Source organism: Oreochromis aureus, linkage group 13 (genome assembly GCF_013358895.1).
Source record: "Oreochromis aureus strain Israel breed Guangdong linkage group 13, ZZ_aureus, whole genome shotgun sequence".
Classification (NCBI taxonomy): Eukaryota; Metazoa; Chordata; class Actinopteri; order Cichliformes; family Cichlidae; genus Oreochromis; species Oreochromis aureus.
The window spans coordinates 2,207,321-2,222,881 of NC_052954.1; the positions used below are offsets into that span (position 1 = coordinate 2,207,321).

General features: G+C 42.1%; 1 protein-coding gene across 4 annotated transcripts in view; it reads right to left on the bottom strand.

Moving 5' to 3' along the window:
- Positions 1 to 15,561, bottom strand: part of vps8 (VPS8 subunit of CORVET complex) — an 84,259-nt gene that overhangs the window by 10,097 nt on the left and 58,601 nt on the right. For all 4 annotated transcript variants that reach the window (XM_039621858.1, XM_031741006.2, XM_039621859.1 and 1 more), the window contains 11 exons: positions 15,485 to 15,541; positions 14,647 to 14,729; positions 13,969 to 14,053; positions 13,770 to 13,868; positions 10,633 to 10,722; positions 9,021 to 9,067; positions 8,481 to 8,625; positions 3,867 to 3,956; positions 1,437 to 1,619; positions 1,279 to 1,360; positions 228 to 310 (listed from right to left, as the gene is read on the bottom strand). In XM_039621858.1, the coding sequence (XP_039477792.1) occupies positions 228 to 310; positions 1,279 to 1,360; positions 1,437 to 1,619; positions 3,867 to 3,956; positions 8,481 to 8,625; positions 9,021 to 9,067; positions 10,633 to 10,722; positions 13,770 to 13,868; positions 13,969 to 14,053; positions 14,647 to 14,729; positions 15,485 to 15,541 (1,044 nt within the window). The remainder of the gene's footprint in view (positions 1 to 227; positions 311 to 1,278; positions 1,361 to 1,436; positions 1,620 to 3,866; positions 3,957 to 8,480; positions 8,626 to 9,020; positions 9,068 to 10,632; positions 10,723 to 13,769; positions 13,869 to 13,968; positions 14,054 to 14,646; positions 14,730 to 15,484; positions 15,542 to 15,561) is intronic.

Genomic DNA, 15,561 nt, shown 5'->3' on the forward strand with positions numbered 1-15,561 from the left:
CCGATATATATCGTTATATCGAACAGCCCTAATTGAACGAGTGTCCACTGGCCTGACGAGTTACTCTGCTGTGTTGTGCCATGGTGATGATTGAGCATGCATCAAGACACCTGAAAGGTGGGTTTAAGAATTTCTCACTGTACTGTGTGTGTGTGTGTGTGTGTGTGTGTATGTGTGTGTGTGTGTGTGTGTGTACACATAGATGTATGGACAGACTGTATACGAACCTGCAGGATCTGTTGAATGATGGCAGGCAAAGAAATAAAGCTGCTCATAGCGTTGAGAACCTTCATTGTGAGCTCCTTCAGCACTAAGACATTTACAGACATTGTGAATTAGCCGCACCAAGAACTGATTCAATAAAACAAACAATAACAAAAAAACGTATGTACAACTTTCTCTCTGCATCACCAAATTCTTTTGTCTTTTTTACAGGATGAGCAATTAAATCACTGCTCAAATGCTCTGTAGTGCACACACTCACTGCTCAAAGGTCCTTCTGTAGTTCACATCAGCTCCACACAGTGAGCTAGGACTTCAGTGCTGAGGACTACAGTTACAGCATATTCACTACACTGCTCACACCCCCAGACATTCTTACTGAATAAACTCAGACATAGTTATGGACTATGTCTGAATTAGGGTCACTGCAAAAGCTCAAAGTCATACCAAGTATATATTTGTCTAATTTCTAGTCAAAGTATCTCATCACACTTAAAATAAGACACAATCAGCTACAGAGTAACATTTCAGTGAGATATAGGAACTTGTTTTGAGACAGTGCATCTTGGATCTGGAGGATTTTCACTTGTTCCATTGGCACATTTTTTTCACTTAATACGAGATATTTCTGCTTGAAATAAGTGAAAAAATCTGCCAATAGAACAAGTGACATTTTTCTGTGCCTTTAGCCTAACATTGGTGCACTCACACTCCAATGGATACATCAGGTACAACTCAGGATTCAGTATCTTGCCTAAGCTCTGGCATGCAGGATCAAACCATCAATGTTCAGAACAGGAGATGGTTCACTTTATCTCCTGAGCTATGCTAACGTGACCCATTGGTCTCTGCTGAACCCTTGCTAGACTGAGAGCGGGCAGAAAGGAAAATGGGAAGGAGGTAAGTGCTCAGCATCAGTAGCTTTTTATACTTTAACAAAATGAGTTTAATTAACAAAAAGTCAAAATCAGATGAAGAGGAAGCACTGTCACAGTCAGCAACACACAAATCGAGGCATCTTTGTTTACATGTGTAGTGATGCATGCAAACTGTTACCGTCAGAGGTGTGTTTAGCATTGAGCCCCTTTACTTGTTTCTGAGATGCCATCATTGTGTCCAGAAGTGGAAACCAGAGAACCTGTGAGGTAAGGAGAAAACATAATAACTAGCAATGTCAGCTCTCAACTGCAAACATACCCACACACAGCACCCACCTCTCTCTGTTTCTGGTCAAGGCCCTGACAACTTCGATGACAGAAGACAATGATGTCATTCACAGATTCCTTTAATTTCATCAGCATCGATTCGGCTCTTACAGCCTCGTCCTCGTCACATCTCCCGTCCTTTGCTCCTCTGTCACTCTCAGCAGTAAGAGCACACAGTGTTTCCTTCAGTGTCTGCACAGAAAGCAAAAAAGCTTTTTGTGACAAGAACTACATCCATAAGACAGCAGCAGTAACAAGTATAACAACTTGGTCTTTCAGTATTTTGAAAATATGTTGATTCTGTAACCTTTACTTCACAAATAAAAATAATGTCTGTGTAAACACCTATATACCACTCACAGGTTACTTTGTTATGTACACGTGTTCATCTGCTTTTCAGTGAGAGTATTGAATCAGCCAATCACACAGCAGCAGCTAAGTGCATTTAGGTCAAGCCAAGCTGCTGAAGTTCAAAGTGTTAAATCCAGAATTGAATTCAAAATCCTGCTCCTCACATACAAGGTCTTAAATAATCAGGCCCCATCTTATCTTAATGACCTTGTAGTACCATATCACCCCATTAGAGCACTTCGCTCTCGCTCTGCAGGCCTACTTGTTGTTCCTAGAGTATTTAAAAGTAGAATGGGAGGCAGAGCCTTCAGTTTTCAGGCCCCTCTTCTGTGGAACCAGCTTCCAGTTTGGATTCGGGAGACAGACACTATCTCTACTTTCAAGATTAGGCTTCAAACTTTCCTTTTTGCTAAAGCATATAGTTAGGGCTGGACCAGGTGACCCTGAATCCTCCCTTAGTTATGCTGCGATAGACGTGGCTGCCGGGATTCCCATGATGCATTGAGTTTTTCCTTCCACTCACCTTTCTCACTCACTATGTGTTAATAGACCTCTCTGCATCGAATCATATCTGTTATTAATCTCTGTCTCTCTTCCACAGCATGTCTTTATCCTGTTTTTCTTCTCTCACCCCAACTGGTCTCAGCAGATGGCCCCGCCCCTCCCTGAGCCTGGTTCTGCCGGAGGTTTCTTCCTGTTAAAAGGGAGTTTTTCCTTCCCACTGTCGCCAAAGTGCTTGCTCATAGGGGGTCATATGATTGTTGGGTTTTTCTCTGTATGTATTATTGTGCTATCTACTGTACAATATAAAGCGCCTTGAGGCGACTTTTGTTGTGATTTGGCGCTATATAAATAAAATTGAATTGAATTGAATTGAAACTGGGAAGATTTGGGTGAAAAGTGACTTTGAAGATGGTTGTTGGTGACAGGCAGGCTGATTGATCGGCTTGGATTTGTCACAAAACCATCTTGTAGGATTTACAGAGACCAGTATGAAAAAGAAACTACCCAGTGAGCAATCCTCTGAGCAACAAAGCCTCGTTAATGCTAGCAGTCTGAGGAGAACAGGTATTCTGTATCGAGCTGATACGAAGGGAACAGTAGCTCAGATAACCACTCATTAAAGCCAGTTATTCTCAAAGGGCTACAGCAGGAGCAGATTACACCACGTACCACCTCAGCTAACAACAGCAAACTGAGGCAACACTTTTCACAACAGAAGCCAGGAAACACTGATTTGATGAGCCTCAGTTTCTACAGCAACATTCAGATAGGAAGATCAGAATTTGACATAAACATGGATCCATCCAGCCTTGTGTGTAGCACACTTTAGGTCTTTAGTACCAATTAAGCTAGGGCTGTGCAACATGACCAAAATCTCAGATCCCGATATGAGACAGTTCTCATCCCGAGAACGATATAAATCACAAAATAGTGCTTTTTCTGTCAGTTCTGTGACTCTCGGGTAACTCAACTTGTGTGAAGTGTTTCCAGCTGGGTGTCGTGTACCTGGAGTCAAGTGTTTTATCGAAGCATGAAACTATACATTTCTAGACATAAGTTGTAACAGCCGCCGTTTTCTTTGTATTTATCACACGGCGAGCTGCGGGGAAAAGCCTGTTCTAACGTTTGAGTCTGAGGTTTATTTGGAGCTCCTGACGGCTCTTTTTTTGCTTCTCGTTCGTAAACTCTCTCCACACTCTGTCACATGACTCTTGCGGTTGAAGAGGTTTGTCATGTTTGATCTGAGGTGGGGACCAGTTTGCATAATAAGAGGACCTTTGGGATGGTGTGAAATGTGAAGATCAATGAAAATCTCTGATGAATGTTTCAGCACCTTGATGCCACCAAGAACTAAAACAGCTGTGATGTCAAAAGGATGTGAAACCTGACAACCTAACGAAGTGGCCAGTAAGGCAGTGAGGTCATTGCTTGTTTTCTTGAGTTAATCTGGTAAAAAGTTAACGATTAGAGCATAAATATTGTAGAGTCTTTACCTTACAATTATAAGTGCCTTGAGGTGATTGCTATTATGAAGTGGTGCTATATAAAATCAGCTGAATTGGTATTTTGATGTTATGTCGTTACCTCTAATAAGACAGCAAATGCTCCACGAACATCTCCTTTGGTCTCCAGCAGGTAGGCTGTAGCTTCATTGCAGTGGTGCTTCTGAGTTATCTAGAGATAAAAACACTGAATGTTTAACACGTCCCCTCAGTCTGGCTGCAGGATGCTGTAAGGAAATGAGGTGTTGTTTTTCTGCCATTTTTATTATTTTTACTTTACCATTTCCAGTTTTATTATTTTGTTATTGCTATTGCATCATAATCATATAACAAGCATTTGCATTGACGCATTTATTGAAGTTATTGATGTTACCTTAAAGTTTGTATTAATTTCATGTTAACCTTTATTTACAGGTGCCAGTATAATCATATGATAATCTGTCATTGCAGGTGCACCTATGATCATTTTTTATACACATTGCATTTTTGTGCCTTTAAATTAGTTGTGCCTCAAGAAGTCGTCTCTTGAGGGTTACAAGCTTTTGGTTAGCGCTATGATTAGCCAATCTACTGTGAGGATGACATGAGTTATTGAAGGATTGCACATGCTTACAATACATTTGTATTCTGTTCTTCTTTATCATTTTTATTCATGTATACCTTTTATTAAGTTTTAAGTAGTGGTATTAGATTGAAACGTTTGTTTAATACATTTTTACATTTTTATACATTTTACATATAAGTCAAGATCATCACACACAGGATGGCCTCAGCCTGGTTACATAAGCAGAGAGGTCAAATAAGGTGCAAAGCGAGGGTAACACATGCACACCCACATACAGTAGTGAGGTCATTTTTGTAAGGGAAAGTTTAAGCATGTTTTGCTAGGGTTGCAGTTTTTATGTCGGTGTAGGTGACGGTTTGATGCAAGTACAGGATGTCTAATAATGGATTGGATTTATATAGCGCTTTTCAAGGCACCCAAAGCGCTTTACAATGCCATTATTCATTCACGCTCACATTCATACACTGGTGGAGGCAAGCTACGGTTGTAGCCACAGCTGCCCTGGGGCAGACTGACAGAGGCGAGGCTGCCATATCGCGCCATCGGCCCCTCTGGCCAACACCAGTAGGCGGTAGGGTAAAGTGTCTTGCCCAAGGACACAACGACCAGGACAGAAAGGCCAGGACAGAAAGGCCGGGGATCGAACCGGCGACCATCCGGTTACAGGTGCGCTTCCCAACCCCCTGAGCCACGGTCGCCCCTAACAGCTATGTCAGAGCTGTGGGTGCAGGGACTGCACCTGGAAGAAGATGGAAGCAACTGTTCTTTTAAAATGTGTCAAAAGTTAACTGAGGGTTTGTGGTTTTGATTTGACGTATGTTTGTATTGTGTTTATTTGACGCTTGAGGGGGCGTTCTAATACCCCGATGCATAAAACTGTATTCTGAAGTTTCGGAGACGAGATTTTGATGTTGTCTGCGTACAGGGTCAGCTCATTCTCCCACGCGTGTTCATTAAAATCATCGTTTGACTTCACCTCTTGGACCAGTGTGGTTACTTGCATCTCCTCCTGCATCTCTTCCCAAAGTTTTGAACCTTAACAATGCTTGTCTGTGCAGTCACGACTATCATGCTGCTTTATTCTTTCCATAATCTGCTTTCCACTGAGCTGCTCCAACTTGCTGTGTTTATGATTGACACTCAGTGTGTAGATCATCCTTACACGCTGTTCATTTTTTTATATTTCAGAAGACTCATTTAAGACTTGTGAATTTAAATTTACACTTAAAAAAAGTGTTAAACTGTAGGCTGTATTTAAAGTGTTCATCCTGTCTCAAAGTAACAATTTAAACATTACAGCTGCACAGCAATCCCTTATTCTTAAAATGAGGTTAGTTAGGTGTGCTGTGAGGGTTTGGGTCGAGTGGATCTGTAGATACTTAAAAGGCTCCAGTAAATCCTCTAAAAAAAGCAGCTTGAAGGCAAATAAAGCAATGAAAGATTACAAAAACCCTTTAATCTTCTTCACACCTGAAGAACTGAAACCCACTGAGTTATCTCAACGACGAGGACCCCACAGCTTCTATCACAGCAGACATCAGACAGAACTCTGAGGGATCATCATAAAGTGTAGAAACTTTAAGCAGCCACTTATCGAGTTATGTTCACGTCATTCATGTGCACATCTAAACTTGGCTTACAGAACTCTTCCTGAATGAGGCACACGTAGCACTCGCTCTACTTTGATTCAAGGCTACAAATAGAAACATCATAGTATAAAAAAAGAGAGACCTTGTTTGTTCCATAAGAATAAAACATTGTCATAATAGTGCTCCTCATCACTGAAGTAGATGTTTCTATGAAAGAGTTGCATTTATCTGTCCAGTACATTTCAAATAAGATAGACAGAGTATACTTTTAGACACTGTTAGTTTTCTAATATTGGAAGCACTCAGTTTAGTTATTTTTTCCAAACATTTTGGGTTATTATCTGGAATGAACCCTTAAGATATTAGGTTGGACCTATTTCTTATTCCATTCTGACACCAGCATAAACTACAACTTCTGCAACACAGTAATGCCCCACTCAAAGGTTGTAGAAAGGTTTGGTCCATCACTGCCTTTGTACAGAGAAAGTTGAGAAATCGTGCATCTGGGTCCTGAGCAGAAAACCAACATCCACACAGCTCATAGCTCTGGCTACCACACAACAGAACTGCACCAGAGAACCACAGGCCGAGGGAAGAAATAACCCGTCCTCCCAAAGAAGTAGTTAATAATTAGAGAGTTAATGGAGAAGCCATTCGACCGTGTCCCTCAGAGTGTTCTGTGGGAGGTGCTCCGGGAATATCGGGTGTGGGCCGTTGTTACGAGCCACATAATCGTTACACAGCCGTTGTAACAGCTTGGCTCGCACTGCCGACAACAAGTCCGACTCATTCTCAGGGTGTGTTGGACAGAATTTCTAGCCACAGCCAAGTAGTGGAAGGTTTCCACTGGTGGTCTCAGAATTGTGTCCCTGCTTTGCGCAGACGATGTGTTTCTGTTGGCTTCATCAAGTAGTGGCTTCCAGCTCACTCTGGAGCGGTTTGCTGAGTGTCCCCATAGTTCTTGTGGTGAAAAAAAATGGGCCTATTCTGTGCTGATTACTGCAAGGTGAACGAGGTCTCGCAGTTTGACGGATCCCGCGCCATGGGTCGAAGATTTTTCTTATACAACACTCTCTGACCTCTGGCACAGAGACTGAATATTTAACAGTGTTTCCTGAAAACCCTCCTTTGTCCGATCATTTCTTAATAACTTTTAAATTAACAATAATGGATTACACAGCAGTGGGGAATACATTTCATTACTGTAGATGTCTTTCTGTAAGTGCAGTAACTAAGTTTCAGGATTTAATTCCTCCACCTTCTTCAGTGCCATGTGCCAACAAAGTGCTCCTGCAGAATTCACTTATTAACAGTGTTACATCCTTACTGCATACAATGCTTCATACTGTAGCTCCTCTGAAACAAAAAATCAGAAGTATTTGACTCCCTGGTATGACTCTCAAACATGCACCTGAGAGGTAATGGTGTTTCACTAATTTAGCTGTCGCTGTACAGAAAAGTAAAGTACGGCAGCTTACTATTCATCACTAACTGACTCACAGGTTTCTTTGTAACACAAAAAGTTCTGTTGTCAAACAGATAACTGATCACTTGCATAGAAATAGTTGGTTTGAAGAGTTTCAGGACTCCAGTTAGTGAAGGATATAAATGAACTTGTCCCCGGTAAGGTCTCATGCAAATTGGTCCGGCATGAGAAGAGATTCCGACTCCACAACAAGCGATAAATGAGGGTCCAGTGTTCCCTGCTGGGACAGAGGATTCTACCATGGAGCCAGGCCCAGGGTAGAGCCTCAAAGGTGAGTGTCTGGTGGTTGGACATTGGACTGGCCGGGATCAACTGGAACAGCTATGTGGCTCCATCCTTCTGTGGGTTCACCACCCACCGGTGATGGAGTAAGAGTATGCTGAATTGGGATCAGCTGAATCCAAGGCAAAGGTCCAGACCTCTGGAATAAAATTTAAAATCCATCTCCTCACAGACAAGATCTTGAAGAATCTCATCTTAAATACCTCATAGTACAGTATCACAGAGCACAACAGAGCACTTTGCTCTCAGATTGCTAGTTTACTTGTGGTTCCTACAATATTTAAAGTAGAACAGGAGGCAGAGCCTTCAGCTTTCAGGACATTCTGTGGAACCTCCCAGTTCAGATTCTTTTAAGATTAGGCTTAAAACTACTTTTTGCTAAAGCATATAGTTAGGGCTGGATCAGGTGACCCTGAACCCTCCTATTACACTGTGATAGGCTGAGAATGCTGGGGGCTTCCCACGATGCACTGACTGTTTTTTCTTCATTCACATTTTTCACTTCCTATATATTTATAAGTGTTAATAAACATAAAGGAACATGTGTTCATGTGTTTGCCGTGTGTGCAGTCCTAGGACGGGCTAAGATACTTCCAGGCCTCTGGTACAGACACACATAACCCCCCCCCCCCCAGGCATCACAGCTACATAAACTATGTTCTACCCAGACGCACTCAAGATTACTCCATACATTAACTAATGCAGCTGTTTAATAATTTGGTTTTTAACTTTTGTACACAAAAACATGCAAAGAAGAATTATAATAGACAGTACTTGTATTGCTTCTTCTAGTCTGTAGTGCTGGGAGGTGTGGAGAAAGCTCAGAAGCTGGTCTGGGGCAAAGCGGCACATTAAATCCAGCAGAAGCTCATGGAGGTCACCTTCTTGAGGTAAGATGGACCCTGAATGAGGGCCTTCCCTGAGAAGAGCAGAAGTGATCACATAAGGAAGAGAAGAAGAACATTAATTAGGATGAGAGAGAGAAATGCAGAAGGATTGATTAAACTTTGTGCATCTGCGAGTCCGCTGGCTTCTGCTCATGTCCAAGTGATTTTCATTGTCATTATCAGATGGTGAGCACAAGGGTCCCCACAAAGCTCTGTGCAAACATTTGCGTGCCTCCCAATCTTTTCTGACGACTCAATCACCGCTGGACAAATTACATGGCACCAACTATGCACCTGAGGTGGAGGATTTAAACTGGAGTTCAAAGAAGTATAACAGCAAAACTACCTGACAATAACATCTCCGGCTGTGTCTGCAAGAGAGCATAATCAAAGCTTAAAACAGCAGATGTTAAAACGCACACCGTACCTCGACTCCAAGAGGCAGTTGAGGAAATTGAAAAGCAGCTGATCATCCTTGAGAGAGAGAGAGAGAGAAGTATAATATTTTACATAATCACTCAAAAAAATAGGGGAATATCAGAGTATAAAGCACCAATATGTCTTATTAGAAGGCAGCGTCTATGCATTTAACCTGCTTTGATGGTAAACGGACCGACTATATAGCGCTTTTACTCTCCTGGAGCACTCAGAGCACTTTCTACAACAGGCCTCATCCAACATTCACACACATCGGAGAGCGACTCGGGGTTAGTACCTTGCCCAGGGATATTTGGCATGCTGACCAGAGCAGCCAGGGATGGAACCACCAACCTACCGATGTGATGGAGACCACTGCTTTCTCTTTGTCGCTGCTGAATGATCTTTTTTCTAGTTTTGCTTTTCTAGTGTCGATGTCAAAAGATTGTATCACAGGTTACAGGTAGTCCAGCTCCTCCAGGATGTCACGTTCACACAGGTTTGCTCAAGAGTGAGGAAGACATGAGAGGAGACGAGCTGCTGACAAGAGCCCAACAGAGCTCTAGATGGGGATCAAACCAGAAACAGGACTAGTATCTGTTCCTTTGTGTGAGCAGGAACAGGAAGAGCACTGCCAGAGCTCACTGTGACACAACCTTTACATAATCACTGTCTAGCAATCCTCCAAGAACTGGGCCCCTCTTCAGTTTCAATAGGAATCAAACTATCTGAGTCAGAATCCTCTGATAAGAGCTCCGGCAACGGCTCTGAAAGAGGGACTAAGATTAGACGACTTAAAGCCCAACATTATGACTTAAGAGAAAAAATAAATGAACTGAAACTGGGAGGCTGTAGCTCACGAGTTAGAGCATCTACTAATTCTAAGGTTGCTGGTTTGATCCCTGGCTGCTCGAGTCTGTATCTGTGGACAAGACACTGAACCCAAAGCTGCAATTCACTGATCAGAGTGTGAATGTTAGATAAAAAGCAGTTAATGAGAGAAAAACATGCATGTGTGAACGAGGCATGCTGCATGAAGTAGAAAAGTGCGACATAAAAACTATTTACTATTGTAAATAATATACTATACTATTTACAGCCCTTTGAAAAATGCACAATATATGTATTTTATCTGATATACGACAAAACTGTTTAACTCCTCTCTGGAGGGGAGAGGGAGGGGAAACAGGAGGACAAAGGAGGGGGGGACAACTAAGCTGTAGTGCCTCTTCACTTCACTGTGCAATACTTTTGTTAATAGTCAACGGTGCAATAGACTTCAATACTTGAAATGTGCAATTCACTTGTATTCTTATTCCTATTTATTCTATTTATCCCTTTCGTATATTTTATTTATATATGTGTATATATATAATATTCTGCTCACGCTCTGTAACTTCTGTCGGTGCTGTGCTTTTGGAAACCGAATTTCCCAGAGGAACCCACCCGAGGGATTAATAAAGTTTTATCTTATCTTACCTTATCTCTTATCTTCTTAAAAGAAGGAGGCAAAAATTTGGACAGCAGGTTTTAATATTTCTAAATCCATTTGTGCTGTTCGAGGCTTCGTTTAGGTTTCATAGACTAAAAAGATATGATATCAATATTTATGTTGACCTTACCTGAAGCTCAGAGATGATTTGCTGCACCTCGGTGGTGAAATGAAACAGCACTAAGTCAGCTGATTTGCTGGGGTCAAGGGTCACCACGTCCTGTGAAGGTATGTTACAAAATGTTGCAAAATCACCTACAAATTTATTGTTGGTCAGATAATTTCATGCTTCATTCATGCCCCTGAACTTGCAAATACAGAAATGTGGAAAAAAGGGAAAAAAACTAAAAATAGCCACCAGTGGCAAACGAATTCAAGCAGACTGCAAATGCTGCAACTACTTTTAATTAGTTTTAAATCTATAATTCATCACAAAATATTTCAAATTTATTGATCATGAGATCGAAGTTCAGACTGTGTGAGAATTACAGCTATGTTTACACATAGACTCCATCGTACCACATCGTCTGTCAAACGTGATGGAGGCGATGTTATTGTATGAGCATGTGTGGCTGTCACCTGATGATGTGACTGCTGACAGAAGCATCAGGATAAACTGTGACGTGTACAGAGCGCTCCGTAAAACTGATCAGACAGCAGCTCTGAGTGTAGACCGAAAATAACCAAAGAAAACTGCAAAAACAACCCGAGAGATCCTCAAGGCAAGAAAACAGATGCTTCATTCATCTAATCGTGATCCAACATAGCAGCTTCTCACTTACTGAAGTCAGAGTGAAAAAGTTGTTATATACTAAGATATAGCTTTCTTTCTCCAGTGGCATATCTATGCTTAACCCATGGCCCCTACATGTAAGGGAAGTGCAGGCATGGAGAACCTCCCAAACTCAGACAGCGTCCTGTTTCCCTTCTGTGAACAGATAAGACTTCATTATCATATCTACTACATATATCTTGTGTTTGAGCTGTGGAGGGTGACTGGATTTCTGCCTGGCAACAGGGTAATAAAGATGTGGCAGGAAACTATACAAGTAGGGTCTGCTTCCTGCTCTGTGTGGACTGAAATCATTTCTGCAAGAATAAAACTAACAAAGACCAAAAACAGCTGTTGATTTATTTTATTTAAGCTTCCTGTCGTGTTTGGGTCAAATCTGACCGATTTACAAATTAAAAAACTCATAAATACTGTGTTTTACATCCGACAACCCACTGAATGTCCCACTGAACGACCCATTGACCCACCCACTGAACTGAATTTGGTGGTGAAAATTGTTTACTGGGTTTATTGGATGCCAAGTTAAGCTCCTTGATATAAACTTGGAATACCCGGTGGGTACCTTTCGCCCAGGTACCCACCGGCTCAGCCCAGGTACCCACCGGCTCACTCCTTGGCGGCTGCTTATTGGGGCCTGGAGCCTGGGGCTCGCTCGGGCCACTTTGGGGATGGGGTGCCCTCGGCCTCACGGCCCGGGGCTCGGCCACTCAGGCACAGCTGGCTGCCGGCGGAGCTCACGGGCACGTCACTGCAACCCCCCCTGGCTTCTGCTCCGCGGCTGCTGAGTGACCCCTCATCTGGGACTCTCCTCAGCTCTTTCTGGGACAGTGGCGCGGCTGCCCCTCTGTTGGTCTTCCTTGGTCTCTTGTGTTCTGGGGGCCTCTGGATGTCTGGAGTCTTGATCTCCTCCATACCTGCGTCATGCCCTGGAGGACGGGCAGTGGCCCCCCCCACCCTCTAGCAGATCGTTACATGAAGGAACCTTTTTAAAAACAAGCGCTCATGCTCACAGGTGTACACACGGGTGATCACACACACAACTACACCCTTTTTGGCTCCTACCTCAAAGCACACTGTGCGCTGTCGATCTCACGTGCTGCACAATAATGTTTAATATTTAGTATTTACTGTCATATTCCCATAGATCATTGTGATGTTGTTTATTACTCTCTTTTCTTCTGCTTGCTTTCTTCTTTCTTTCTCAACAGGTGATCCAGGTGATTGATATATGTATTTTTGTCTGCTTATTCTGTTGGTTTTGTTTTTGCCCTTTTCCCCGTCCCTCTTCTCAGGTTTTTTTCTTTCCCTCTTTCTTTCTCCACGTTCTCTCCTCCAGTTAAGTCTGTCCCGTATTCAGCAAGTGAAAATAAAATAAACAATAAAAGGTGAATCAGATGGACCATTACGGCAAGGCTGGGATGGTCCATTTGGTAAAAATAAATCCGTTGGGCATCTTTCTTCGCCTTTAGACAATAATTCTGATGGCAAAAGAACCAAACGGGACAGGTTAAAAAAAAAAAAAAAAAAAAAAAAAAAATTGTTTCTTATGTTAAAACCAACCGGTCCATTTTGACCGGGAACACTAAAGTAAGGGGGTGGGGGTGAACACAACCGGAGGGTTAATGCACTATACACAACAAGAGAGACCCACAAACAAGCAGCAGCTGAAGGTGTCAACAGTAAAAGCCTGTCGGGGCATCTAAAGGGAGAAAACAGCATCGGTATGCTCATAGATGAGGGACACCAGAGACATTTGACGGACCTTCAGACCAGACTGATTTCTGAGCTTCTGAAAATGGAGATCTATGCCATTTTGGACAGTTAAGGCCACACTTTTGTTAAACCTCTTGAATTAAAGCTTCCAGTTTGCACTTCAGTCCCATCTGGATTGTCTTTCATGTTGGAGTTCAGCTGGTGTACAGAGACAAAATTACAAATACTTGTACTGTTGATCTTTCACAGTAACAGTGACGCCAGAGTTGGGGACTGCTTGCCTTCTTAGACTTTTGTATGTGCATATATACATACATATATGTTAATTATGTACGTATGCACTTGTATTTAATTATATAATTAATTATGTATGTTTGCAATGTATGTATGTTGCAAATCAACACTCAGATCTGAAGTGTTGACTCGATTTGTAAAAAAGACTGAGTCAAAAATGAAACCAAAGTGGATCTCTGAGGACTGAATCTCACAGAGCCAAAATAGGCTGTTATCTTTTGTAAACACTTACTGCTACCTGCAGTATTTGAACTACTGTAACATGTTAGAAATCTCTACCTGTACTGAGAATTTTAAACACCCACGACTATATGACCCATTTAGCCTGTCATCACTCAACCCATCAACCACCACAGTAACAAGTACCAGGATGCAATGCTCAGCTGTGTGTGTGTGTGTGTGTGTGTGTGTGTGTGTGTGTGTGTGTGTGTGTGTGTGTGTGTGTGTGTGTGTGTGTATCTACTAACCCTTATGTGTTTCAGCACTTTGCTCTTGACTCTTTGTTTTTCCTCGTTGCTGTATCCAGGCATGGACAGCAGGTTGTGGATGTAGTTAAAGATTTCCCACTGACAAACAGTCACACACACGTCAATTATTCCATATATATAATATTTACATTTGCAAGTTTACACTTTTAAGTCAAATGAACTGAATAATCTGCCGTACCTTTCTGAGGGGGTCATTCAGGTAGCAGTCAATGATCATGTCATACTGATGATTCTTCTCATAAAGAAATTCACAGATTTGGTAGCTGGTGGTAAGAGACAGTATAATAATAAGAAAAACCTATAGCATTGCTACCATTTGAATTACATTATTTGGTAAATGGTAAATGGCCTGTATTTGTATAGCGCTTTTACTACCCCCGCCTAAGGACCCCAAAGCGCTTTACACACCCAGTCATCCACCCATTCACACACACATTCACACACTGGTGGAGGCAAGCTACAGTTGTAGCCACAGCTGCCCTGGGGCAGACTATTTATTCATATATAAATTCCCATTCTCTCAGCTGTTTTCACAGGTAGCAGAACTTATGTAAGGCAAAAGATCCACAATCTTATATCACCAGTATTGATGTGAAAATCCACATCCACAAGAGTGAAATTGGTGTATCACAAATATGTTGTGTGCATCAAATATTGACAAAGTTAAAGCGGCAATAAAACACTATAATATTTGTATTTTCTATCGATCAAATGGCTTCATGCTATGCGTTGGGACAAATCTATCTGCAACTTTCATCAAAACTTACAATAACCGCATATGCAGTTATTGTAAGTGTTGATGAAAGTTGCAGTTAAAAGTTTTTAAAATTCTCCTTCGTTGTGTTCAGGTACTTACAACTTGGCTTTCTCTGCCAGCATCAGGAGTCTTTCTTCATTAAACTGGACTACACCCCCGACCTGCAGAAGCTCCAGCAGAACCTTTAAATCAATCACAAAAAAGAGCTGAAACATGAAACCAGAATATGTGAGCAGTTCCACATGTTTAGTTCTTCAGTTATTAAGCTTGAATCCCGCAGCTGAATGCAACAGCTGTGGTCAAAGGTTTGAATACACTCATCAAGACTTGTATGCTCAAGTCTGAATTTATTTGGGATTTTCTCTAAATCCACGTGATGTCACAGTTATTAAAGATGTATGCTGCACAATCAGTCGATCCTGGAAGGAGATCCGTTGAGTGAAATGATACGACGTTCCTGTCCACAGCTGTATGTCAGACAAGAACAACAGCAGCTGCTCTCCTCCATTCACAGGTGTTTACAGACTGTAGTTAAAAGAAGGAGGGATGCTGCACTGTGGGAAACACAGACCTGTCCAACTTTTTTCAGATGTGCTGCTTCGAATGCCAAATTCAAAATTAGCTCATGTTTGTCTTAAAACAGTTCGTGTTCTCAGTGTAAACATTTGATGTATTTTCTATGTTGTGTGTTTTCTATGCTACATGGATAGCATGCTGAATACTGCTGGCCCTGACAGCATCAGCCGTAGGGCTCTGAGGACCTGCACTCCCCAGCAGTCTGTGATCCTGAGGCACATTTACAACCAGAGTACAAAGCAGGCGGCGACATCAGTGTTATAGAAAACACTGTGTCTGGTTCCTGTGCCAAGGAGGTCGACGCCTATCGGCGAGCGAGCACAGAGTTATGACAGAGAGACGGACGGTTTGTGTATTTTACCTGCTGCCTTTCAGTGTGTCGGGAGTCATCGTCCGGACAACAAAGGAACTCCAGCACCTACACAGAGAATGAGATCA